Source organism: Cornus florida, unplaced genomic scaffold (assembly GCF_030987335.1).
Source record: "Cornus florida cultivar Cherokee Brave unplaced genomic scaffold, ASM3098733v1 CherokeeBrave_3.0.0_Hap2_Chr11, whole genome shotgun sequence".
NCBI lineage: Eukaryota > Viridiplantae > Streptophyta > Magnoliopsida > Cornales > Cornaceae > Cornus > Cornus florida.
Window position 1 is genome coordinate 72,177,843 of NW_026775581.1, and position 27,152 is coordinate 72,204,994.

Consider the following 27,152-nt stretch of genomic DNA (forward strand, 5'->3'; position numbering starts at 1 on the left):
ACAAAGGGAAAGAGCCTTGTAATACAAGGATCTCCACAGCCGACGGAACAAACTTTATTCAAAGTTCTTCTCCTCATGTTGCAGAGTACAATATGATTATAACTCTGTAGATATATTATATTTCCATCAATGGGATGAAGAGATATTATTGATAATCTGTAGCTAACCAATCTGTAGCATAATCTGATTCCATCATCTTCAGATCAACCTTGTGCACCAAGGACCATTCAAGCCCATTGTAGTCCTTAAGTTCCCAAATGCTGAGAAAGTGAGGATAAAATTCAATAAACCTGAGGTGTCCTTGGTACTCTCCTAAGTGATCTATAATGGTGTGTCTGTCTGTGTCTGCCCTTGGGCTTTTCTATGGCACGGAATTGATCGGTGTTATTGAATGGATCATAGGCAAAAGTCTTGGCATGATAAACGGACATCCAATGGAATATTCCATTGCAAACCACAGCCCTAGAACGGCAATGGGACACAGTAAAGTTACGCGCTCGGGTTGATAGGAATGTTTCGTTCCATTTCCATGCGTCTGTAGAGAATATCTCCAATTTGAGATTGGCCGAACACTTTGGTGGTCTGTGGATTAGAAACACTCTGAAGCTACTTGTGCAGGTAGTACTATTGAAAGAATAAGATGGCTTGCAAACAAATCCAACGACAACGTATACTTGGCAAGTGGGTGGTAGAGGAAGCTCAACCCAATGCATTGTGAGTGGGTTGCAGACATGGTAAACACTGTAAACCCTGTGATTTATAAAGGTTGCAGAGCATAATACTAAGCCATTGCTTGATGCTAGGTAACGAATTGCAATTGGTTGATTTTGATTTGATGAAGATGGTGATGGGGTCGAAGAGGGAAGAAAGTTTAGAGAAAACCGACGGGATTTAAAAATGGGATTTTTGGGTATGATTGGACAGCAAAATCTCGATTATTCTGCTGGTAGAAGAGGGCAAAAGGAGTGACGAAGGAAGATCGATTTTTGACATAGCATCGTGCAAAGTAAGAAGTGGTGATGAAACTATTCCACTGTTTTGAAACGCACTTACAGCGATGGGTGAGTTTGAGAGGTAGTCTTTGGAGAATTTCTACGAACAGTTCGTGGGTTAGCTTATCGAAGTGAGATTTTGTTGCGTTGGAGGAGGAGGGTGATGAAGATTTGAACGATTTGCTTCTTCTGCAAGGTGGAGAGCCAAGAACGACCGTCATTTCCGCCGTAGTATTCAATTTGTAGTCCATAGTCTCAGTCTCTTTCTCTCGTTCCCTCTTTTGTGCTCCCTCAGGTCCTCAACATAATTTGTGACCGCATATTTTAGAGGTGACCCCGTCCATTCGTATAATCGAAAAGGCATCAGACGGTTTGGACATGATCACTACTTTCCTATTGTGCACGCGCGGAGGTGGCAAATTTCGATTTGAGTTTCTATTGTCATTCGTGGGACAGTTTGTTGATGATGAGGGTAGTTTAGTCATTTAGTCATCAGATGGGTTTGTTTTTGTTACCAAAACTCCCATGAGTTGACACGTGTCCCCCATATTTCGAGATTCCAATCTTGGCAGATGCGTTGTAGAGTGATCACATTTACAATGCATCCTTTGTCATTGCCACGTCAACAGTAACGAGGATATTTCAACTATGAAGTAGCAGCCCAACCGTTTATTAAATGGGGCAGCGGGCATGAACAGTATTGAAAGAGTTTTTTTTTTTTTTTTTTTTTTTTTTTAATAAGAAAATTATATTGAGAATTTAACGAATGTAAATAATGAAATAATTTGTCAACCATAATTTCTTTTATCAAATTTTCTATTGCAAGTTTGCAACTTGAGATTTAATATTATTGTAGAAATATCAAAATAATACATGAATGTTCTCAAATAAGAATAATAGAGAAATATATCAAGTAATTAATATAAAGTAACATAAGGTTTACTTAATATATAAGGGCAAAATTGTAATATATCATTATAAACGAAGCGAGGAAGAAATTTAAGAAAATTGATGTTTTGTTTTAATTTTTAATTTTTTAAAAGAAGAAATTAACTTTTTTTTTTTAAAGTACACACAAATAAAGTGATGTTTTAATAATAAAAATGCTCCTTAATATAAATTCTAAAAAATATTAGGTTGTCCTTAAAATGATTTTCATTTTAGGTTTTCTTTTTCTTTTTAAATTTTTTATATATAAAATTCACAAAATTGTTCCAAGGTGTTTTTATTTTTTTATATGCACTGTTAACTTTTTCTTTTCTTTTTTTCAGAAATAATTATTATAAGACTATACCAAGGGAGTTATTTATGTTAATTTTAATCTTATATTAAGGGACACTATTTTCTTAAATTTATATTAAGGAGTATTTTTGTCATTATAACATTATCAACAATTGAATATATAGTTTGAGGGATGCAAGAGTATAAAATTTGTCATTTTTTAACATTTGGTTTTTTAATTGGCACTATGGTCTGCTGGGTAAAGTAAACTGCCTTTTTCTGAAGCAAAACATAAGCTCAGATGTCATAGGTTTGGTTCTCACAGGATTCAAAAATACCCAAACTTGCATATATATGAAGTTTATAAATTATTTAAGAGCGAATGGGTTTATAAAGTTTATTCTCCTCTTTGCTACTTTCTATTTTATGTAATTCTTGTTGGAAAAAACAACTTAAAACTTTGCACCTTTTAGTGCTAATCTTTAGAATTAGTAGAATAATACACACAGAGACCAATAAAGTATAAATTTCAACCACATAAATCATTAAGATACACAGTGATGGTAGAGCAATAAAAAATTTAAATCTGACAATTAAAGACAAGCTTCCCAATGTCCCAAACCATCTTGTAAAAGTTCAACTTGATCTGATTGTTGAATGAAGTGGGTTGATTGTCTTTTAAAATTTCTCTCGCTACTCATGGCCAAAAACTAATCAACAACATAATATTTCTTACTCCACTGTAAATGGATTAATAACAGAAAGGATTGTCTCATTTACAAGCATGGGGCGACATGTTCCTCCTAAGGAGGCCGAATAATGGTAAGTAGTCAAAACAGTATCACACCATGACTCACGAAATTACACACAGATTCTTTTCAACAAAATATTAGCAACATACAGACATTATCTCTCTCGAAAAGAAGCTACAGCTTACCCGGAACCAAGACATCATCACAAACAAGAAGCTACAGCAACCCGGAACCAAGTTGATTCACATCAACATCCTTCATAGCATCAAAATTCTCCTTCGTAGTCGCATATTCCCCCTCTAGATGTGTAGCCACATCCATTACCTCAGCTATATCCTTCTGAATCTTCTGCATTCTAACAGCAAGTTGTTCCTTTGCCATCTTCATCTCGGCCAAATGCAACTGTTCTTCAAGCCATCTGATCTCAATATTTGCCTCCTTCAAGTCACCAAGGGTAGATCTAACAAACTGAATTTCAGACGCTGTAACAGCCTTATGACGAAATTGACGTAGAATGAGAAGTATCTGACCCACAGACTCGAAAACAAATTGCTTGAAGAACAAAAACTTTTTATTCAAACACCGAAAGGTCTCAGGATGTAATAGGGTGACTTCCTCGAGAATGATTGCAAGTTCACTAGTCAAGGGTATTCCATTCCATGTAACGGATTGGTTTTGAGTCGAAGTAGGTGAAGTGGCCCGACTCACCTCACCTTGAGCCTGTGTACTTGCTCCCTCCTCTTGACCCCGAGATGTTTCTTCATCAACTACCTCTAGTGACCCAAGAGGACGACTGTTGCTGTTTTCTTCTACAATTTGATATTGATCACTTCTAATATCTCCGTCAAGGGCCACTTGCTCATCTACAAGTTGGTATTCAGTTGGTTCCTCGGCAGCAGCCTCCTGTTGAGGGTAAACAGGATCCTCAAGGGACTCACATAGAGTTCTAGGTTCTGACACTTGGATGTTTAGTTCATCAGTTCTAAAGAAAAAGAAAAAAAAAGAAAAAAAAAAACCATGAAAAGATTAATTTGTTCGGAGTTTAAATCAATTGCATTATCACTATAGCTAATCGGTTCAATATAATTAATACTAATTAAACTTCATCGAGTATTGATATAATTCTAGGATCCTAGGCATTGGATTCAATGCGAATTGACATACATTACACACAAACTGATAGAATTACATTCTGAGATCCCCTCTGGTGTACAACTGGCACACAGTTGATCACGTAAACAATGCATTACACAAACTGATACAAATTCATTCTGAGATCTCTCTAGTGTAGAACTGGCACATAGTTGACCATATAAACAATTGCAAGTTACCAATCCAATCAAAAAATTGAAGTAAAATATAAGGAGAATTATAGTGAATATGAACAATGGCACCTAGTTTGCAAACAATCCAACTAAATCAAACACTAGATAAACAATTTAACCAAATGAAACACAAAGCAGATAAACAAAGAGAGGACTAAAAATATTATTGCCTGAGTGCATTCTGCTGTAGTTCATGAACTGGAGTAGGCCAGCACGGAAGCACAAAGGGAAAGACCAATGAATCCCACAGATAATCACCGCCAACAGAACATACCTTTTTCAAAGTTCTGTTCCTCATGTTGCAGAGTACAATATGATCACGAAACTGTAGATATATTATATTTCCATCAATGGGATGAAGAGATAGTATTGTTGAACTGTAGCCTAACCAACGAGCCATCCAGCGATCGACCAATTCCATGCTCTTCAGAGAAACCTTGTGCACCAAGGACCATTCAAGCCCATTGTAGTCCTTAAGTTCCCAAATACTGAGATTGTGAGCAATACATTCAATAAACCTGAGGTGACCTTGGTACTCTCCACACCTATGTTCAGAGGCAAAGGGGTCTATGTCCTTGGGCTGTCTTATGGTACGAAATTGATCAGTGTTATTGATCATAGGCAAAAATCTTGTCACGATGATAAAGGAACATCCAATGGAGTATTCCATTGCAAACCACAGCTTTAGGACCGCAGTAGGACACAGTAAAGTAATGCGCTTGGGTTGATAAGATTGTTTCGGTCCATTTCCATGTATCTGAAGAGAATATCTCCAATTTAAGATTGGTTGATCTTCGACATTTGGAATTTGCTGGTTCAAATTCGATGATTCGGACCACTCTGAAGCTACTGGCTAAGCTAAGTAACATCAAAAGAAAAAGATGATTTACAAACAAATCCAATGCTAACCTTTTTTTGGCAAGTGGCTGGAGGAGGAAGCTCAACCCAATGCATTGTGAGGGGGTTGCAAACATAGTAAACCTTATGAAAAGTCGAGGTTGCAGAGCATAATACTAAGCCATTGCTCGATGCTAAGCAACAAATTGGCTGTGGTTGATGTTGATCCGATGATGATGATGATGGATTTGAAGAAGGAAGGAAGTTTAGAGAGAACCCGCGAGATTCAAAAATGGGTGATTCGGATGTTAATTGGATTGCACGATCCTTGTACTGGTAGAAAAGGGCAAAAGGAGGCGCCAAAGTTGAACAATTGTGGGCATAGTGCGGAAGGAGGACCGGAGATGAGATTATACCAACGCTTTGAAACGCACTTGCAGAGGTGGGTGAGTTTGAGAGGGAGTCTTCGGAGAATTTCTACAAACAGTTCGCGGGATAACTTATCAATGTGGGATTTTGTGGAAATGGAGGAGGAGGGTGATGAAGATTCGAACAATTTGCGCCTTCTGAAAGGTGGAGAGCCTAGAAGCACCCACACCTCCCCCGTAACTGGCATAGTATTTGACGGTGAGGTACCGTCGTCATCACACTCCATACTCTCTCTCTATTATACTGTGACCGTGTGTGTGCACGAGTGCACGTTTTTTACTGTACGCATATATATATATACTTGTATATGATTTATATGCAATCTTAAAAGGTTGTCTCTAAATAGGAACACAACCATCCTCTAGAAATATTAAGGGTGGGTAGCCTCCCGCCAAAATTTTTAAAATTTTCAGCAAATGAGTCAAGATAGTTTAGGTATTTATTACTCCCTCTGTCCCTTATTAATTATCCATCTTTGATTTTATAACTTTTTAAGAAAACGTGCAATTAATGCATTGTCTCCTTTTCAAAAAACCAAATTGTCCTTTTTAATTTAAATATATATAGTTACAAAGTTTGAAATTTTTTAAAAAAATAAAGGACAATGATAAAAATATAAAGAAAAGATACTTATTTGGGACATGTAAAAAAGAAAAAATGGACTACTATTAAGGGACACAGAGGAAGTACTAAAAGTTTTTGTGTTTGATATATTTGGTTCCGCAAACTTACATGAGAGTCTCATGATGAGACATTATTAGTAATAGACCCTTCCAAAACCCACATGCTTTGGCCCATTAAAAAACCCATTAGATATTCGTAAAGGCCCAATATATGGTAGTAACTAGTAATGCACAGAAACACGGTGGCTTTTTATTTATTTTTCCAACTTGCAAGTCATACTTAAATTGGATATATAAGATTTATGATATTGGGTTAAATCATTTGTCCAATTTGTACATGCTATGTAAAATAAAAATTGATTAATTGAATCAAAGAATTGAATTTGAAGTTTGAGGAAATTTAGTTTAAATTATAAATTTAATTTAATTTCAATTCCAATTTCAAATCGTCAATTTAGTACTTCCAAACATAACATAAATGTATTTTTGAATGCATAAAATGATTTTGCTTTATAATTAATTTTGTCTTAGATCTTCTAACACAATAAAAAATATATGGTAGAATTTCTATTGTGAAGATAAAAAATATTATATATTTAAATTTTATATTCATAATTTTATGATATTTCTATTAGTTTGGGCCCCTCCCAAATTTAACTGAGTGGTTTTTAGTTCCATATGTTTGTTGATCCGAATAGTTTTATTTTGTCCTCTTTTGGGCATCCAAATTTAAGTGAGTGGATAACAATGAGTAAAAAGTGAATACCCATACAATTCAACAGTCAATGATTGATTAAGAGTGGATACATGTCTTAAACTGCCCAAACAAAACACTATTTCCATAATTTTTAGGAAGCACAACTCATGAGTGCTCTCACATTGATTTCAACTATGCTCTCATTTTTTTTTTTTTTTTTACTAAATACTTGCTACGAAGCTTTCCTGGTGACTTTTCGGAGTGGTTTTAATATAAGTGAAGGACGATTCATGTAAATATTCTTAAACAAAGTGAAAGACAGCCAACCAGGCACACCCTAATATTGGTTACATAATCTTCCTCCATAAATGAAAAAGAAACTTCCAAAACTAAGGTACAAATTAGACAGCAACACAGAGTACAACTCCCCAAATTCACAACTCCATAATTCCTCCCTTCAAACACCGCTAAAGCATCCACAGTCGCCTTTCCTGGGCACCCATAGTTAATAGACAAGACGATTAATCAAACTAATATACCTAAATAGGGAGGAAGAACAATTCAAAACTTCCATTAGAGCACTGCAAAATTTTAATGTCTACAGCAATTAAAAAGATACAAGAGCTATTCTATAGAATTCTTATCTAATAAAACACAAAGATAAATCAGTCCGCCCAGAAAAATCGCAAAAGGTTAGTAGCCAAGAGCAGTATCTAGAACAATTTTGAGGAAACAAATGCAAGAAATAAATTTCAAGTCTCAAACTCTATTGAAAACACACACATATAGGTAATGTAATTTTAGAGGTCAGTAATTATGGAAAGAGAACAGGATGAAAACAACAGCCACAGGAACAGCAAGGACAGAAAAAATCAGTCTGCAGTGATGCTGAAGAAAATACCTTTAGACGAACCGCTATACGTCTTCAACTGATTGGAATTGTTGAATCTATAGGAACTGTTACCCGGGTTGCCCATTCGTTAAAAAGACTTCAATACCTGATTGTCACAAATTTTATCAGCTCCTGTATGTGTATGTATTACAGCAATTTCATTTATCAGACAATAAGGCAGAGCCGCAAATGCAAAGGAACATATGAATAGTGAACTGTGACATAGCCAATGCTCCCATAAGAATTTCCAACTACAACAGACTCCAAGCTGCAAAAATATATAGTTGATTAACAAGAAGCGCAATTCATTTCTTGTGATTCATACTTTTTCTCGTCCAAAAGTTCATTTGACTACAAACACACTCAATGCAGAGGCGGACACAGGAATGTTGATTTCGGGGTGGGGGTGAAGATAATAGTATGATTTTTTATATTTTAGACAGCAGTATATATTTCTTAAAGTAAAGTGCTAGTACTAAGATTATTTAAAGAAAAAAAAAAAGTATAAAATCAACATGTGGGAAGATATAAATTAAGATTATTTATAGAAAAAAAGTATTTCATTACGTGACCTTACAGAACAACAAAAAAACTTCCCTGTTCCCTAAACATTATATGATTCAACACTGACCAATCAAGGAGATGTTTAATTGTTTGGTTAATCAAGTGATCATTAGACCACTACAGATTTTTAATCTATGTAGCAACATTGAACTGTTGTCCACATTTAGGGAACAAAAAAAAATAAAAAACACATTGAACTGTCCGGGTGAAATACATGATTTATTTTCTCTAATTCCTTTTGGCTACAGAATCAATAAAATTAAGCATTTTGTAAAAATAAAATTAAATTTAATTGATGCACAAGAAATGAGGAGGAAATTTGATGCATGTGGTGATGAGCATATTGGATGTATGAAATATAAGAGGCATCAGACTTTAGAAAATGAAAAAAACAAATTAGGACTTGATCTGCTTACCTCACTAAAAGAAAAACATATGTAGGGGATTTGCCCTAAAAATGTCGGGTGTCCAGGGCATCTAAATTGACGTAGGGGATGTTGGGCCAGTAGTCACCTTGGCATCGTTCTCTAAGATGTGGACAACGAACCAACTCAAGACTTAGAAGTGTGGAAGGCAGGCCTTCCTTTGGCAAGGATCGAAGCTTAGGGCAGTGAGAGATGGCTAGATGTTGAAGAGTGGTGAGATTTTGGAGGGCCTTCAATGGTATGGATTCCAGATTCGGCAGCTTCTCGATCCATAATGAGGTTAGAGTTGAAGGAAGCAGATCAGGAGGAGGAAAGGAGACCAGCTCTGGATATCCACCACCAATTTCGAATTGTCGAAGAGAGGTGAGTCTTTGCAGATCCCACTCCGACAAGGGCTTCTCTAATTTCCCATTATCACCAATAGTAAGTTTGATTAGGTTGGGGGGCAAATTCCAATTCCCTTGATGAAAGGACGTCATAATACATGGACAATCATATATTGTGAGCTCACTTAGGGTTTGACTATTCTGATCAAAAAATGGCAACCGCCTCAGATTTGAACAATATATGATTGTAAGCCATCTGAGGTTGTTGGGGGTAGAGCCTCCTCTTTCCGGGAAGTACATGGACTCCAGACTTTCACAAATGCAGATTTGAAGGGATTCGAGGCTTTGAAGAATCTGGTTGGTCATAGCCAAGGATTGGAGATTCACGCAACTCCGGATACGAAGTAATCTGAGGTTGGGTAAGCCTCTTTCTGGGAAGGACAACGACTCCAAGACATCGCAATCGTGTATGCTCAATTGACGGAGACTAGCGAAATTATTATTATTTACGCACCCCTCAACCCCAGGTAGTAGTAACATTCCAACCTTTGGCCACTTCGAGATGATTAAGCATATAAGTGATGACATATTAATAACATTGATGTTGTTAAAGTCATCTTCCTTCTCCTTCTGCTGTAGCATCATCGTCGGCTCTGAAACCTTCCGAAAATACTCCAAATTCATGCAATCTCTAATTGTAAGAACCTTAAGGGCTGTGGGTAACCCAACGGTGGGCCAGGACGTCAATGATGAACATCTATTAATTTCCAAGTGTTCAAGTCCGCACATGCCATCGGGCAGAGACGTCAATGATGAACATTCTTCAATTTCCAAGCTTTCAAGTCCGCACATGCCATCTGGCAGAGAGGTCAATGCCTCGCATTTCCGTATTGTAAGAGATTTGAGCGTGGGCGAGAAACCTGTCTTTGCAAAGAACACAAGTTGGTTGCATCCTATGATGACAAGACTTTGAAGCCCTACCAACGACTGCACATCAACAATACTTTTTAGCACCGCCTCATGACACTCTTCCAAATATAATGTTTCAAGAGAGGGAAGCCTCAAAAGTGGAACCCTAATCAATTTAGGACAATCAATTATTCTGAACACGCGGAGGCAAGGGAATTGACTTGTAGCTTCTTCAACACCAATAGAACATGACCATTCGTCCCACGCCGGCATGTCTTCAAATATCAAACTTTCCAATGACGGAAAGGGATGTCCCAGACAAAAATCATCCTTGTAAAACTCAACTCCCAATTTTTGTACTCCATGCATGCCTCGGATGTGTAGCTTTTTGAGCTTGGGTAGTTGCCCCAGTGCCGGTAAGGATCTGCATTTTCTGCAGCCTCCAAGAGTCAGCTTCACTATTTCAGAGAATGATGGATCACCTATCCAACTTGGAAATTTTGTGCCCCCGTAGAACTCAATAGTGAGCCTTTTCAAGTGTTTGTGTGGTTTTAGCTTCGCAAGCACATCCAATTCAAGCTTTTCTTTTCGAAGATCGTTGAACTCGCTACTCCATGCCAACTCTAATTCTTCAATGTCTTGCCCAGCCCATGAATTCGCCTCATTTTCATCTCGAGCATCTGTTACATTTTGCAACTCTTGAATAGAAATACTTCCCCGTAAAAGCCTCACATTCATCAACTCTTTTAGTCCTGGCATATTCTGTTTGCCCACAATGAACTTTGACAGTGTTTGCAAATTCGTCAGTCTACCAATCTCTGGGGACATCTCTCGCAATTGCACAGTATCTGCGATATCAAGATGGCGCAGATTAATTAAATTTCCAATGTTTGTGGGCAACATTGAAAGTTCTTTGCAACCACGCAGCAACAGTGTTTCTAAATTGTAGAGATTACTCACCGATTCAGGCAACTGTTTGATTGAAGTGTGAGATAAATTAAGATACCTCAGATGTTTCTGTTAGGATATGTGTGCCCTAGCATAGCAAATTCTAATTTTGGATTGTAGAAGTCATGGTTTCTTGTCTGGATATTATTATTAAAGCATTATACAATTGGTGAATGGAATGTATTATTTTTCGATTCTTTATGGAATTGATGGTGTCCGCTTGATTACAAAATATATTTATATATGTATGTAATGGCAATTAATACTATGATATAAATTAGTAATCATAAATGGTTTAAAGTCGGTAATTATGGATGGACATTTAATTAGTTAAGACTTAAACCGAGTCCACGATAGATTGAGATATATTGCGAGAGCTGTCGTATGCAATTGCTCTCTATCACAGTCATGGCTTTTGACTCTCAAGCATGAGAGAAGTATAGACTCTTTTATTAATTAATAATTACTTTGATTTGCTCGGCGGATACCTCGGGATCCTTAGATCGACATTTTGGGTAGTTATGTAATTAATAATTAGAGGTCTATATTCTCAATATTTGCATCAGTGCTATTTGTATTTATTTTGTTTTGATTATGGTTGATCACAAATTAAATTCGAAGGCCTTCGTATGTTTTAGACAAATGTTTTATATATATATTTATTTAATAAATTATTATTATTTTTTGTCAAATAAATATTTTATTGTGATCGAGCCGGAAATAATCAAAGGTAACAAAATAATTATATTAATTATGTTGTCGGATTGATGGCTTTAATTATCCGATAAATAATTAAGCATAGAGGGGTCAAAGTGCAACATTGACTTAGAGGTTATTTACTATTTAATTGGAGTGCAATTAATTTCTTTTAGTGGAGTAGAAATTAATTTATGAATTAATTGAATTGGGTCCATGGTTTAATGGACCGGACCAATTATTAATTTATAAGAGCCAAGAAAATAGTAAGCCCAAAAGGATTCTCACCAATAGCCCAAGTTGATATTGGAGTCATGTTAGGATTGAGAAAGTTGAATTAGAGATGGAGAATGATTTATTGTTTCCTTATTCTTATTTTATTTTGCCTATATATACATGAGTTCATGTATATTTTAGGTGTGACTTGGAGAACAAGAAAAAGGAATACACTTTCTCTCTCTCTAGATTTTAGGGTTTTGTTTCTCTTCTAAAGGAGGCTACCACCAGCCTAGATTCCAAGGTCATTCATCAAGGCATATTGGTGATTCCTAAAGGGAAGATAATAATCAAAAAGAAGGAGAAAGGATCTTGCTAAAGGGATCTACAATAAGTGAGAACATTCACTTTAGAGGAAAGTTCAAAAGGTTTACTCAGACCTTTGATGTGAGTATTCAATCTGTTTATTGAATTATGCATCATCTTTTATTTATCTTTGCATAAAACTTGTCTCCATGTAATGAATCAAGATCTATGATTGCAAATCCCTCAAAAAGTTTTAAAAATTTGCACGTTTCCCAACAGTGGTATCAGAGCACATGGTTTGATTCATTACTAGAGAGCATGTGTTTATAAAAATCATATTCATGGATCCAAATTATATATACATATATAAAATTATTGATATATGTTGATGTATGATTTATTATGTTGATATATATTAATACATGTTGATGTATGTATAATTGTGAATGGATGATGATGTGTGTTTGGGCCATGGATGAAGCTTATAGGTATATGGAATGTAATTTTATTTTTGGATGAATGTAATTAAGGCTTTGTTTTAGCCGTTTGAAAATTCAATGATGTAATTTAATTTTTTCCATTGTATTTCAAATTGTAAGTATTAATTAAAGCCATGTAATATTCATCAAAGGATGCTATGAAGCTTCAAGAGGGTCCGAAAGGGTTAAATTATGCTTCAGTAATTTTCTGGAATTTTTTCCGAATTTTTCGGGAATTTTTTGAGGCTTAATTTAATTTTCTGGGATTTTTTCGGATTTTTTGGAATTTTTTCGGCGTTTTTCCGGTGGCCGGAGCTTCGCCGGCGGCAAGAAGAGGCGTCGGAGGTGGCCCAGATCACGTGTGGCAGTGGCTTGGTGAGCCTGGCGCGTGTTCCACACGCGCCAGGAGTGGGCTGGTCAATGACAAGCTGGCGCGTGGATCTCACGCGCCAGCCAAGGAATTGGTACACTCCACGCGCGGGAAGGCGCGTGGAGGCGCGTCCCACGCGCCCCAGGCGCGTGGGAGCGCGTGAGGGTGCATTCCACGCGTGCCAGCGCGTGGGGGCGCGTGGGAGCGCGTGCAGCTTGCCCTAGGCGCGTGCCAGCGCGTGTGGGGTCCTCCGGGCTCGTTCCAAGCGGCGTTTTGCTTCTCCTGACGCGTACAAGCTTCCTATGGGTGTTTACAGACAGTTGAAGGATGCCCGTACAACAAGAATAATTTTTAAATGTTAAAAGCTGAATCCATTGGCCATTTATATTGCTTCTGTCTATTGTTTGATGCATGGAATAATTTAATAATTGTTATAATTGTTCATGCATTGGATCCATGATTTTTAATTAAATGGCTTGATTTATATTAATTAAATTATGAAGATAAATTGGATTAGATTGCTAATTAATTTGAGGGCATTTATTGGGAAACAGAAAAATTATTTTTAAAAATTATTTTTTGCCTCAAATTAAAGATTAGTGAATCATTTAAAATCCATATATATTTTCTAAATTTAATTGGATTAAAATCAAGGCGTTTTGCATGCATTAAATTATGAATTAAAAACCCTAGTTTTATATTATTAAAAATTGAGTGGGAGCGGGGATTTTTATACATTACCCCATGGCCTTCGTAATTATAACCATTATGATTAGATCTTTAAAAATAAGGCTCCACGCATGATTTAAAGAGTCTAAATTACAAGAATGGTTGTCTCACGAAAATATATTTATTAAATAACCATTATAGTTAGATCTTTAAAAATAAGGCCCTACGCATGATTTAAAGAGTCTAAGCTATTAATGGCAATATATTTAATATTTGTGTTTCCGTTGGAGCATTAATTATGTTATACACTCAATCTAAAATCAATATTATTAGCTCCCCAACGGAGTGGTCTATACTAGGTGATTTTAGAAAGGCTAAATCTAATCGGGAATTATTTCATATTTAGATAAGGCATTATCTAAAGAGATATGGAAATAATGAGTTATTCTCGTCAATAAGCAATAATGAATTCCGCCAACCGGATAAGTTATTGGCATATTGATTGTCCGATTTTTCATGCAATGTGGTTGAGGGACCCACAATTAATTAATTGTTTTATACTTGCATGATTATTATTATTCACTTTATTTATTGTATGAATGCTTTTATTTTCAGATTTATCATGACTAGTCAATTCAGTCCACTTGCGAACATACTAAAAGAAAATCGATTAACTGGACCTAATTATATCGATTGGAAAAGGCAACTAGATATTGTACTCACATATGAGGGGTTGAATTATGTGCTTACTACTCCTAGACCTTCTCCACCTTTGCCTGAGGATCCTCCTGAGGAGCATGAAGTATTTAAGAAATGGAATAAAGCAGATGAGATGACTAGGTGCTACATTCTTGCTTCACTCTCGAATGTACTCCAAAGTCAACATCTTCAATATCTCACTTCTGCAGACATTATGCTTAACCTTAAGGAAATGTTTGGGCAAATTGGTAAGAGCGCACGCCAAAATGCTATGACAAATTTGATGACCATTAAGATGGTCCAAGGTACTTCAGTTCGGGAACATGCTTTAAAAATGATTGGTTTTTTAAATGAACTGGAGATCCTTGGATGCAACTTGGATGGTGAACTTCAGGTTGACATGATTATCGCTTCATTGCCAGACTCATTTAACTCTTTTAGGGTTAATTATTACATGAATAAGCTTGAGTACACACTCGCTGAACTATTGAATGAGTTGGTAACCTTTGAAGGGATAAACAAAAGCAAGGGTGCATCTATCAACTACACTCAGTCTGCTGGACCATCTACTTCTAGGCCCAAGAGGAGGGGCAAGAAAAAGAAGAAGGATGGTGCCAAAACTGTGGTTGTGCCAAACAAAGTAATCCAAAAGGATAAGGGAAAGAAGAAAGTGCGGGTTGAAGGCGAAGGAAACTGCTTCCATTGCGGTCAACCGGGTCACTGGAAACCTAACTGCCCAATACTTCGCACACAAGGCAAAGGAAAAGGTATATTCATTGTTGAGGCATGTAATGTGGTTGAATCTATAGATTCCTGGTGCATAGATTCTAGAGCCACTAATCATGTTTGCAATTCATTGCAGGGATTCCAGGAGTCCAGAAGCCTCAATGAAGGAGAGATATACTTGCATATGGGATCTAATGCCAAGGTGGAAGCTAAAGCAGTGGGAGTGGTTCATATGCAGTTTGATAGTGGGAGGAGTCTTATTTTAGAAGATTGTCTTTATGCGCCAAATGTTAGGCACAATTTAATTTCAGTTTCTTCGTTGGTTTGCAAAAATTATATTTTTACTTTTGGAAAAAATGTTTTAATTAAATTAAATGGTTGTGTTATAACTTCTGGTGCATTGAAAGATAATCTATATGTTTTAACTCCTAGCTCATATCAAATGCAAAATTATGAATTAAATGCAACTTCATCTAGATTGAATGTTAAAAGAAAAGCAGTTTCTCCAAACTCATTGTATCATTGGCATCTACGATTGGGTCACATCAATCAAAATAGGATTCAAAGGTTGGTTAAAGAAGGTTTATTACCTGGTGAGGCAGAGGAGCCTATGCCAACTTGTGAATCCTGTATTGAAGGAAAGATGACTCGAAGGGCTTACTCAGCCAAAGGAGATAGAGCCAAAGAACAATTAGAGTTGGTGCACACAGACGTGTGTGGTCCCATGAACACCCAAGCGAGAGGAGGGTTTGAGTACTTCATCACTTTCATTGATGATTATTCACGTTTTGGATATATTTACCTAATGCGACACAAGTCAGAAGCTTATGGAAAATTCCGTGAGTTTCAGGCGGAAGTGGAGCGTAAATTAGGTAAACTTATCAAAACACTTCGATCTGATCGAGGAGGTGAATACCTCTTGGGGGAGTTCAAGGATCATATGGTCAATGAGGGTATTGTGCGCCAGTTATCCGCACCTGACTGCCCTCAACAGAATGGAGTGGCAGAAAGGAGAAACAGAACTTTACTTAACATGGTTAGATCTATGATGAGTTTTGCTACATTACCTCTATCATTTTGGGGATTAGCCTTAGAATCAGCGATGTATATTTTGAACTGTGTTCCATCCAAGGCTGTTTCAGGAACGCCATATGAGCTGTGGTTTGGACGTAAACCTAGTTTAAATCACATGCATATATGGGGGTGTCCAGCACACGTGCGAAAGAAACAGGCAGACAAGTTGGAAGCAAGATCAGATGCATGCTTATTTGTTGGCTATCCTAAGGGCACTAGAGGTGGATTATTTTATGATCCCAGGGACAATAAGGTTATTGTCAGCCTCATGCTGTTTACCTGGAGGAGGATTATATTATGAATCACAAACCTAGTAGCCAGATAGTGTTAGAGGAGATGGTTGGCACGTCAGAGATACCCCCAGTGGACACACCTAATATAAATACTGAGAATGATGAGACACAAGAAGTCCCTGTTGAATTACCATCATCTAGTACATCGATTCCTGCACCGGTCCTTCGGCGTAGTGGGAGGACTATCATCCAACCCGAAAAACTCACACTTTTGGGTGAGGTCTATGAGGCCGTCCCCGATAAGCATGAGTCGGACCCAGTAAGCTATGCGGAAGACGTTGACCGATATAGATGCGAATCGTTGGAAAGATGCCATGAAATCAGAGTTGGAATCAATGTATTCTAACAAAGTCTGGGATGTTGTAGAACTTCCTAGTGGGGTTCAGCCCATTGGTTGTAAGTGGATCTACAAACGAAAGAGAGGAATGGATGGGAATGTTGAGACATTCAAAGCTAGACTGGTTGCCAAAGGCTTCACTCAACGTGAAGGTATTGATTATGAGGATACATTCTCACCAGTTGCAATGCTTAAATCTATTCGCATTCTTTTGGCCATTAGTGCTTATTATGACTATGAAATATGGCAGATGGATGTTAAGACGGCATTTTTAAATGGCCATCTTGAACAAGACATCTACATGAGGCAACCAGATGGTTTCGTGGTTAAAGGTCGTGAGGACTGTGTATGTAAGTTGAATAGGTCTATTTATGGACTTAAGCAAGCTTCACGCACATGGAACATTTGTTTTGATCAGGCAGTCAAATTATTTGGCTTTGAACAAAACGTGTTTGAACCTTGCGTTTACAAGAAAAAACAGGGTAATGTCATCATGATTCTCGTTTTATATGTTGATGACATTTTGCTCATTGGTAATGATGTAGAAGCATTGTCATCAGTTAAAAGGTGGTTGTTCAATAAATTTGAGATGAAAGATCTTGGAGAAGCAAGCTATATTCTTGGGATCAAGCTTATGCGAGATCGGGTTAAAAAGAAAATAGGCTTGTCTCAAGAGTCTTACATTGACAAAGTTCTGATCAGGTTTGGAATGGAAAACTCTAAGAAAGGGTTTTTGCCATTTAGACATGGGTTGGCTCTTTCTAATGACCAGTCTCCCAAGACTGATAAGGAAATTGAACAAATGAGGCGGATACCATACGCTTCGGCAGTTGGTAGTCTCATGTATGCCATGGTCTGTACCAGACCGGACATCTGCTACTCAGTAGGGATTGTCAGTAGATATCAGTCCAATCCTGGACTTGATCATTGGTCAGCTGTGAAGAATATCTTAAAATACCTTAGAAGAACTAAGAATCTAATGCTCATTTATGGAGGTGATGATCTGGTTCCAGTCGGATATACGGATTCTGATTTTCAATCAGATCCAGATGCCAGGAGATCTACATCTGGATATGTGTTTAAGTTCAATGGAGGGGCAGTTAGTTGGAAGAGTGTCAAGCAGGGTTGTACTGCTGACTCAACCATGGAAGCAGAATACATTGCAGCCTCTGAGGCAGCAAAAGAAGCTGTTTGGTTGAGAAACTTTCTAATTGAACTGGAGGTTGTGGAGCATATAGATCGGCCTATGACGCTTCATTGTGATAATAGTGCAGCTATAGCCCAAACCAAGGACCCAAAATTTCATAAAGGAACAAGACACATTCAGAGGAAACATCATGTGGTCCGTGATATAGTAAAGCGAGGAGATATACTTGTGGCCAAGATTGCATCGGAACATAACCTTGCTGATCCATTCACAAAGGCTTTACCGATCAAGATGTTTGATCGTCATATGGAGAACATGGGAGTTAGATGTGATTTGAATTGGCTATAAGTGCAAGTGGGAGCTGTTAGGATATGTGTGCCCTAGCATAGCAAATTCTAATTTTGGATTGTAGAAGTCATGGTTTCTTGTCTGGATATTATTATTAAAGCATTATACAATTGGTGAATGGAATGTATTATTTTTCGATTCTTTATGGAATTGATGGTGTCCGCTTGATTACAAAATATATTTATATATGTATGTAATGGCAATTAATACTATGATATAAATTAGTAATCATAAATGGTTTAAAGTCGGTAATTATGGATGGACATTTAATTAGTTAAGACTTAAACCGAGTCCACGATAGATTGAGATATATTGCGAGAGCTGTCGTATGCAATTGCTCTCTATCACAGTCATGGCTTTTGACTCTCAAGCATGAGAGAAGTATAGACTCTTTTATTAATTAATAATTACTTTGATTTGCTCGGCGGATACCTCGGGATCCTTAGATCGACACTTTGGGTAGTTATGTAATTAATAATTAGAGGTCTATATTCTCAATATTTGCATCAGTGCTATTTGTATTTATTTTGTTTTGATTATGGTTGATCACAAATTAAATTCGAAGGCCTTCGTATGTTTTAGACAAATGTTTTATATATATATTTATTTAATAAATTATTATTATTTTTTGTCAAATAAATATTTTATTGTGATCGAGCCGGAAATAATCAAAGGTAACAAAATAATTATATTAATTATGTTGTCGGATTGATGGCTTTAATTATCCGATAAATAATTAAGCATAGAGGGGTCAAAGTGCAACATTGACTTAGAGGTTATTTACTATTTAATTGGAGTGCAATTAATTTCTTTTAGTGGAGTAGAAATTAATTTATGAATTAATTGAATTGGGTCCATGGTTTAATGGACCGGACCAATTATTAATTTATAAGAGCCAAGAAAATAGTAAGCCCAAAAGGATTCTCACCAATAGCCCAAGTTGATATTGGAGTCATGTTAGGATTGAGAAAGTTGAATTAGAGATGGAGAATGATTTATTGTTTCCTTATTCTTATTTTATTTTGCCTATATATACATGAGTTCATGTATATTTTAGGTGTGACTTGGAGAACAAGAAAAAGGAATACACTTTCTCTCTCTCTAGATTTTAGGGTTTTGTTTCTCTTCTAAAGGAGGCTACCACCAGCCTAGATTCCAAGGTCATTCATCAAGGCATATTGGTGATTCCTAAAGGGAAGATAATAATCAAAAAGAAGGAGAAAGGATCTTGCTAAAGGGATCTACAATAAGTGAGAACATTCACTTTAGAGGAAAGTTCAAAAGGTTTACTCAGACCTTTGATGTGAGTATTCAATCTGTTTATTGAATTATGCATCATCTTTTATTTATCTTTGCATAAAACTTGTCTCCATGTAATGAATCAAGATCTATGATTGCAAATCCCTCAAAAAGTTTTAAAAATTTGCACGTTTCCCAACAGTTTCAAATCACCAATTGAGTCCGGTAGCTCAGTTATGTAATAACCAGACAAAGAAAGCACCCTTAAACATCGTAACTTTGGTAATAAATCAAACACAACCTTGTTTGCCAAGTAATAATTATCCCAAGCATGTGCCTGAATTGGTAATGCTAACAGAGTTCGCAAATGCTGAACTTCACATAGAGGCCTGAACTTTTGGAGTTGTTCAAATTTTTGACGAATATATGACAAATGCCGAGCTCGGTTAGGAATTTTAAATTGCTCATCACCCTCAAACTTATCCAGCCTAAAGAATATATTTCTGGCAACATGTAGAGCTAGATCATTAAGAAGGTCATGCATCACAAACAGTGACTTACTACCACTTGATTGTTGAAAAAGCGACCTTGATAACAAATCATCAAAATATTGTTTGCCAAAATCTTCCATCTGATTCTTTTCTGTTGACCGCGGCAAAAGACCTGCCCCCATCCACAACAAAACTAGCTCGTCTTTGTCAAACTCGTAGTCCTTTGGAAATATCGCACAGTAAGCAAAGCATTGCTTCAAATGGGATGGGAGATGGTGATAGCTCAACTTAAGAGCAGGAAGAATACCACTTCTTTGTTCAGGTAAATCCCATATTCTGCTATTCAATATATTCTCCCACTCACTCTGGAGTTTCTTAGTGCGCAAGAGGCCAGCAAGTGTTAGGACTGTCAAAGGCAACCCTTTACATTTACTCACTATTTCCTCGCCAATTCCTTTCAGATTTGGATGTGCATCAAAGTTTTGTTTCTCGAGTGCATGATGAGTAAATAAGGATAGACATTCATCTTTGGACAGCAATTTTAGAGGATAACTTGGAGACAGACTCATGGTTGATGCAACGTTTTCAAGCCGAGTTGTGACGATAATTTTGCTCCCAGGTGCCCCAAACATAAAAGGACGTCGTAGGAGCTCCCAGTCTGCATACTTCTCGTTCCAAATATCATCCAAAACAAGAAGAAATCTTTTGCCTGACAAGCTCTCCTTCAGTTTCACCTGAAGCATATCTAAAGCCTGTAACTCATGAGACTTTGAAGTCACCACCTCAAGGATTGTCTTCGTCACTCTAACAGCATCGTAATCATCAGAAACACAGACCCATGCCTTGAGATCAAAATGACCCTTTAGTCGATCATCATCATATACCAGCCGAGCCAGAGTTGTCTTACCGATCCCTCCCATACCCACAATAGGAATGACAGACACTTTGTTATCATCACTAGTTTCAGCCTTCAACAACTCGTCAAGAATAGCATTTTTATCTTCTTCTCTACCATAGACATCAGATTTGACTACCAAAGAAGTGGTTTCCCGTCTTCCTGGCACTGTGTTGGATCTATTCCCTCCAACATCTACATTCAAATTCAGGGTATTCTTGCGAGCTTCAATATCTTTTAATCTGTCGTTGATTTCTTTTACTTTGGACATCATATTGTAATCAAGCTTAACAGCAGCACTAGGAGTAGTGAAACGTGTGAAACAAGTAGAGATGAGTTTTTGCATCTTACTAGGAGGAGTGGTGCTACTGCTAGCTTCAGATTCTGCCTCGATTCGCAAAGATTCAGTAGCGAAATCGTCGAGCAAATCATCCAAATCGTAAACCAAGTCCGTGAGATCGTCCATCCACGATTTGACCCTTTCATCTGTCATCTGCTTCTCCTCTGCGGCGGCGAGAACAGCACGAATCTCAGGCAACATTTTCTGCAACTTCTTCAACTCAAGATTGAGATCGATTTCCTCTGGACGGGAATAGTTTGGCACCACCAGAGACACCAAAATGTCTCGCAGCTTCTCAAAGATAGGCCCCAGAAACACCCCCGCAGCAACCTCCATGGCAACCTCCATCGATCTGGTTCGTAGAGCAATAAGCAAAGGAATAAGAAAGAGATGGGGGTGAGTTTGTGAAAGATTGAGCAATACACAATATGATAGATCAAAATGGGTTTTGCTGCAAGTAATCAAATTCAGACCAACAAGTGCAAGACAAAGAGGGTTGACGAAAAGGGTAGAGTCGTTCGAGATTGTCGGCCAATGTGGAAATAATTCACACCACTTGTATAGTTGATAGAAAATGAGTGATGGACAACAAATATGAATAGTCAAATTTAAATGTCCTGCTATTGTATTATCTCCCCATCCTCAATGGAGTAATAAATAAGTGTGTGTTTCTTGTTAAAATAAATAAATAAATAAAATGTGTGAGTCGTGCTATGTTATCAAGTGGTCCAAAAATTCAATTTTATGCAAAAATACTCATTTATGCCTAAAGAAATGTTAATCTAAATGAATTGTCCATTAAGAAGTAATTTGTGAGATGAATCTTGTAATGTTATTATTTTATATCAAAACTAAACTTTCGCAAAGTCATAACTTTAAAATTAAAATGAAAAAAAATAATAACAATAAATCAAACAAACAAACAAAATTGAATATTAAGTCAATTGTTGCAATTTGCAAGGGAGAGAAAAAAGAGACTTTGTTTGATTCATTTACTATCATCTAATTATGTAACACGGTTGCATCAAACATTGGAGAGTTAATAGCAAAATATTAGTTGTTAATTTGTCTGTTCCTCTCCACTCCCCATCCCTTATTAATTTAATTTTTTTGTATTTTCTATTTCACTTGTAATTTACGAACAATTGGAATATTGATACACCTAAGTTCCAACCAAGATCATATATTACCCGTCTAAGAAAGAATGTCACTTTTTGGGAATCGTAATGTAAGTCAGGGTTCCCAAAAAGTGACATTCTTTTAGGATAAAAGTAGTAATAGATAAGCATAAAAATTACTATTACACATTTATATTTTTTTTTTTTTTTTTTTTTGGGTTAATTTACACATTTATACGTTAATAACAAGTAATATATATTTGTGAAATTTAATGCATAAAAAATAAAATTTTAATTTCGTCTAATAGTTAAAAAAACAAAACAAACACACATCTAATTAAACTCTGGTGTATGTAAAAACCATTAATTTGGGCCTCCACTACAACGTCGAGGAGTCCACTTTAAAACTTTGTCCTTTTAACATATTTTGAGTTGTCAAGATAAAATTGAAGCTTTCTATATTCTTTATGGTTAAAAACATAGAATTATTACTTTCACCGTCTGGTTCGAATGAGTTCATTGATTGGTTGTGTCCATGCAGATACAGTGTACATATTGTGTCAATGTGCATATTATTTTTGGAAATAAGAGAGGACCAACAAATAAATAACCTTAAAATATAAACAGTTTATTTTAAGTAGAATAATAAAATAACTATTTGAAGTAAGAAAGTCAAATAATGCGGACTAATATCATAAGACATCAGCCTCTCTATTCACATCAAATTAGTTGTATGTCCAATGCATTTGACGAAGATTTATTACTATGGGATCTATTGATTCCAACTTCTTAAAACGTTTGTAGCTCTATTTTTACTATGCAAAAAATAAATACAGAGAGAGAACACGGCAAGGAACCCCTCAGCTCGAATATATAATTTTAACTTTGTGTAATTTTAGACATTTCCAAGGCACCAAAGACTGAAAACTAGGCGTGCTCACTACTGCTGCCTTGTAGAGATCAAATTTTGACCTAACATTTACATTAAAGCTATGTTTGGAGTACCTAGTCGGAGGCTTGGATTTAAAATTGAAAAAACTTGAGTTAACATTTGAACTAAATTTATTCCAATTCTGGTACTCCCAAACACGACATAATAACATTCACACGAATACAATATCAAGTTTGGTAAACGATAAAATACTGAGAACATTTTTTACCTGAAAGTTGAATAACATTTATACAAATACAATATAAGGTCAAATTTTTGTACTCCACACATCCATCTTTATACATCACATTGATTTGAACTGGATACGTGAATTTTGTCATTCTTGGTGGAGACAGTTTTGTTAAAATAGGTTTGATATATCGTACTCAAGCTGTGCTTCATAGATGAACTTAAATGCTATTATAACATATTTATTTTCTCAAAGTAAGAAAGCTGCACTATTACCTCACATTCGACTCCAACTATGACTAACAACTCAAAATACAACCCAGAGGCTAAAACATTTCTACTCTTATGAGTAGGCTCCATTAAAGAATGTTAAGAAATCTCTAGGATGACGACTATAGTTCATATGGTGATAGATATAGACTTTCACAATCATCTTTAGGTACTAAAACTTGTTGATCTCTGGCACCACCCTTGATACAAGAACACCGCACAAAATTGCAAGCTCCATCCATGTAGTTATGTCTTCAAGGGAGCCTTCTTTTCTCTATCAGATATTCGAGCAGGGGCATTTGAATGTGATTTGAACCGGCCTCTTCCTCCTCCGTCGTCCTTCTCCTGGAAAAGCCAAGTTAGAATGTCACTTTGGGTGTCAACCTGTATACTCAGTTCGGTTGCAAGAAGGCATTATAAAAATAATAATGATAATAAGAAGAATTCCGGGGGCAAATATGGCAATGACTAATAAGATTCTAAGTTCTATTCCCAGATAAACCATTTATTAAAATAAAAAAATAAAAAATAAAAAACAGGGAGCAAATGATTTTCGAAACCCTCTATGTTTAGCATACATCTAACTGAATTCATTTTCAATAGTATAACTGTATAAATGAACGAGTAAAACTATACTAATGGAACATTTGCAGAAATTGATACTTTACTCGTTGTCATGTTGTCAGACAGTTACTAGCAAGTCTCGTGGATGAGATCACTAGGCTACAATAAGAAATCAGAAGTAACCAACTAACCATAATAGTAAAAAGGTGAAAACACTTGAACTCAATTTCATGATTTTCTCTATACAAAAGCATCATTAGAACAATCAAGCAAAATGTCACAGAAAATATTAAAGCCTAAACAAATAGAGAAAGGGAACAGAGAAATAGAAAGATAAAAGCACAATTTAGTTGTCTAATTGTCTGAGCAATTTAATTGAAAAGATTACTTTTTGGTTCAGAAAAAGAACAATACCGAGATAGAAAGAACAATGGGGGGAAGCATAAAAAATAAAAATAAAAAATAAAAAATAAAAATTCTCTTTAATTTGATTTCAGAATTGACAAAGAATAGGCAGGAAGAAAGAACAACGAGAAAAGAAATAAAAAAAAAATTTTAAAAAAAAGAGTCTCTTTTTTTTTTTTAATTTTTCAAGACTGACAAAGAAAAGAAAGAAGAAAAGAAAAGTTAAGAAGAATAAAGCAAAACTACATGAAAATTTTGAAGTTTTGATAACTCAAAAGTGGATAGTATCTACCATTGACGTTGGGTCTCTGTTTTTTGTTTCTTATTTTTACATTTTAATGCAATTAGGATAAAGAGTTGGGCATTATATTTAAAATGATTAAATTTATTTGCCCAAATGAGTTGTAGGCCAAAATAAATCCGAAGAATAACAAAAAACACGATTTAATAAGATCGGTAGGATCGTGTGATTCTACGATCCGACTTCCGATTCAACTGATCCTACTGCGATACTACTTCCCAGCGATTTTTCATGTGATCGATCGTTTTGGTAATTTGGAATCGTAGATTCAAAATTTACGATTCCTGATCGGGATTTTAAGCACCATGAACCAGAGTGCATCCACGGATTTACCATATTACATACAAGACAATAGAATTAATTCTCAAAATAAAATGGTCTGCTCACCTTCTTCTTAACAATCTGAACCACATCCTCATCCTGAAGCACATGGCTGAGGCCACAATGTTGCGGGTAGTGTCTTGCACTTATGCCCCACACTAGCACATATTTCACATCCTTCACCAGGCTTCTGTGTATGTGGTTACAGAAGTCTTCAACTGTGCAGCCACCTCCATCCTAAAATCACATAACAAAAATAAAAAAACACATATTAAAGAATCGGAAGAGAAAGATAACTATTTCCATCAAAATAAATTCGTGAAATGACATGAGGATATGTTACATACAGCAGAAAGAACGACAGGATCAGTGAAATCAGGTTGCTGGCCCTGTGGTTTTGTATAAACTCTAACAAGCCCCATCTCCTCCCACATCCTTGCAAGCACTCTGTCTAAATTCAGCTGTTTAAGCAGAGCATAACAAGAGAAGTTCAATTACCTAGACAATAATATAAATCCGAATATACTGATCTGCCTAAAACCACATTATCTACATATATTTTCTGGCTTGTAATGCACATCAGATACGCAGAATCATGCTTCATATGGAAGAAAAACTATAGACAAGTTAACAAATGCACTGTCATACCCTGTCTGAATGTAATAGGTCTGCACATGTCATATAGGTTCAGTTTTTGCACAAGTCCATCGCTAAAACCAACAATTAACTAATTTGACTCTGGTGCATACTAAGTGGAAATTTGAAGTGTAAAACCTGCCTTCAAATTGCAGCTAATGACAACAGAATTTGGTTGTTGTGCTAATTTGTCCACATCATCAATACCAAAACATCAATCTTGTTGTAGACATATTTACACTTCATGTATTTACAATTCCCCTCAATAACATCTATAAGGTCATCCACTGTAGCATCTTCACGAAATAACACCCACACACCAACGATAACAAAAAGAGGGGGAAAACATCAGCAAAAGAGCACCTTTTCTTTCAGGTAACTATCAAATAACTTGGAAAACCTTGATACTTAACCAAGTTGAATATATTCCCAGTAAAGTTTTTCGACAAAGTAATTCATTATCTGACTGTGCAAAATAGTTCAATTATTATTCCTCCAGCTATGATGTCAGTTATTAGTTCTCTAGCAAATTACATTAATAAAATTGCTGAGACTGAATACCTCTGCATTGTGAATCTTGTATTCATGTAGAATTTGATAGCAAAGCTTCTCATCAACATGAGTCAACGGTGACGTGCTGTTGAAAGAAATACCCCCCGTTTTCTTCTTCTTGAAATATATCTGCCAATAAAACACGAGAAAATGAATAAGTGAGACAATTCGAGGGTCTGAAATTCCTTACAAAGAAATGGAAGGAAGACAAAAAATTCTGTTGATGGATAAAACTTATTAAGCCACAGACAACAAATTAAGTTTTACCTGGAGGAGCTCGGAAAGCAATGCATAGGGTATAGTTTACAAAAAATCACCATAAAGCAATGCAAAAGGGTAAGGGAAAGTTCCCTACAGGGCCTACGCATTAGCACCTTGGGAGAACTATTTAGGTGGAACACACACAGGGAATCCGAACGAGACTCGTGAACAGGGCAAAGGAAGAGGTTCACACATTTTCTAGAAGAGGTCATTATACAAATATTTTGAGCATAACCATTCAGGAAGAAATTCATAGCCATGGACAATCCAAATTTTCATAACTAGGGAATCAGTATTTCACAAGTGAGTGGAGATGTTTTCAGGAATTGTTTTTGGTAG

At 36.3% G+C, this 27,152-nt stretch overlaps 2 protein-coding genes and 1 pseudogene across 2 annotated transcripts; all 3 read right to left on the bottom strand.

Annotated features, from left to right (window-relative positions):
• Positions 1–7,117: 7,117 nt before the first annotated feature.
• The window catches only part of LOC132282328 (putative disease resistance RPP13-like protein 1), a 53,287-nt pseudogene continuing 33,252 nt past the window's right edge, over positions 7,118–27,152 (bottom strand).
• LOC132281278 (putative disease resistance protein At3g14460) lies at positions 8,784–10,820 on the bottom strand. Its single transcript, XM_059782994.1, has one exon. It carries the CDS (start codon positions 10,818–10,820, stop codon positions 8,784–8,786), a length of 2,037 nt encoding a protein of 678 aa, XP_059638977.1.
• LOC132282329 (putative disease resistance RPP13-like protein 1) lies at positions 19,410–21,866 on the bottom strand. Its single transcript, XM_059783964.1, has one exon. The coding sequence runs from the start codon at positions 21,611–21,613 to the stop codon at positions 19,706–19,708; it is 1,908 nt and encodes a 635-aa protein (XP_059639947.1). The 5' UTR covers positions 21,614–21,866; the 3' UTR covers positions 19,410–19,705.

Coding starts and splice junctions, on each gene's coding strand:
- LOC132281278 (XM_059782994.1), bottom strand. CDS start 10,820: ATGTCCCCAGAGATTGGTAGACTGACGAATTTGCAAACACTGTCAAAG.
- LOC132282329 (XM_059783964.1), bottom strand. CDS start 21,613: ATGGAGGTTGCCATGGAGGTTGCTGCGGGGGTGTTTCTGGGGCCTATC.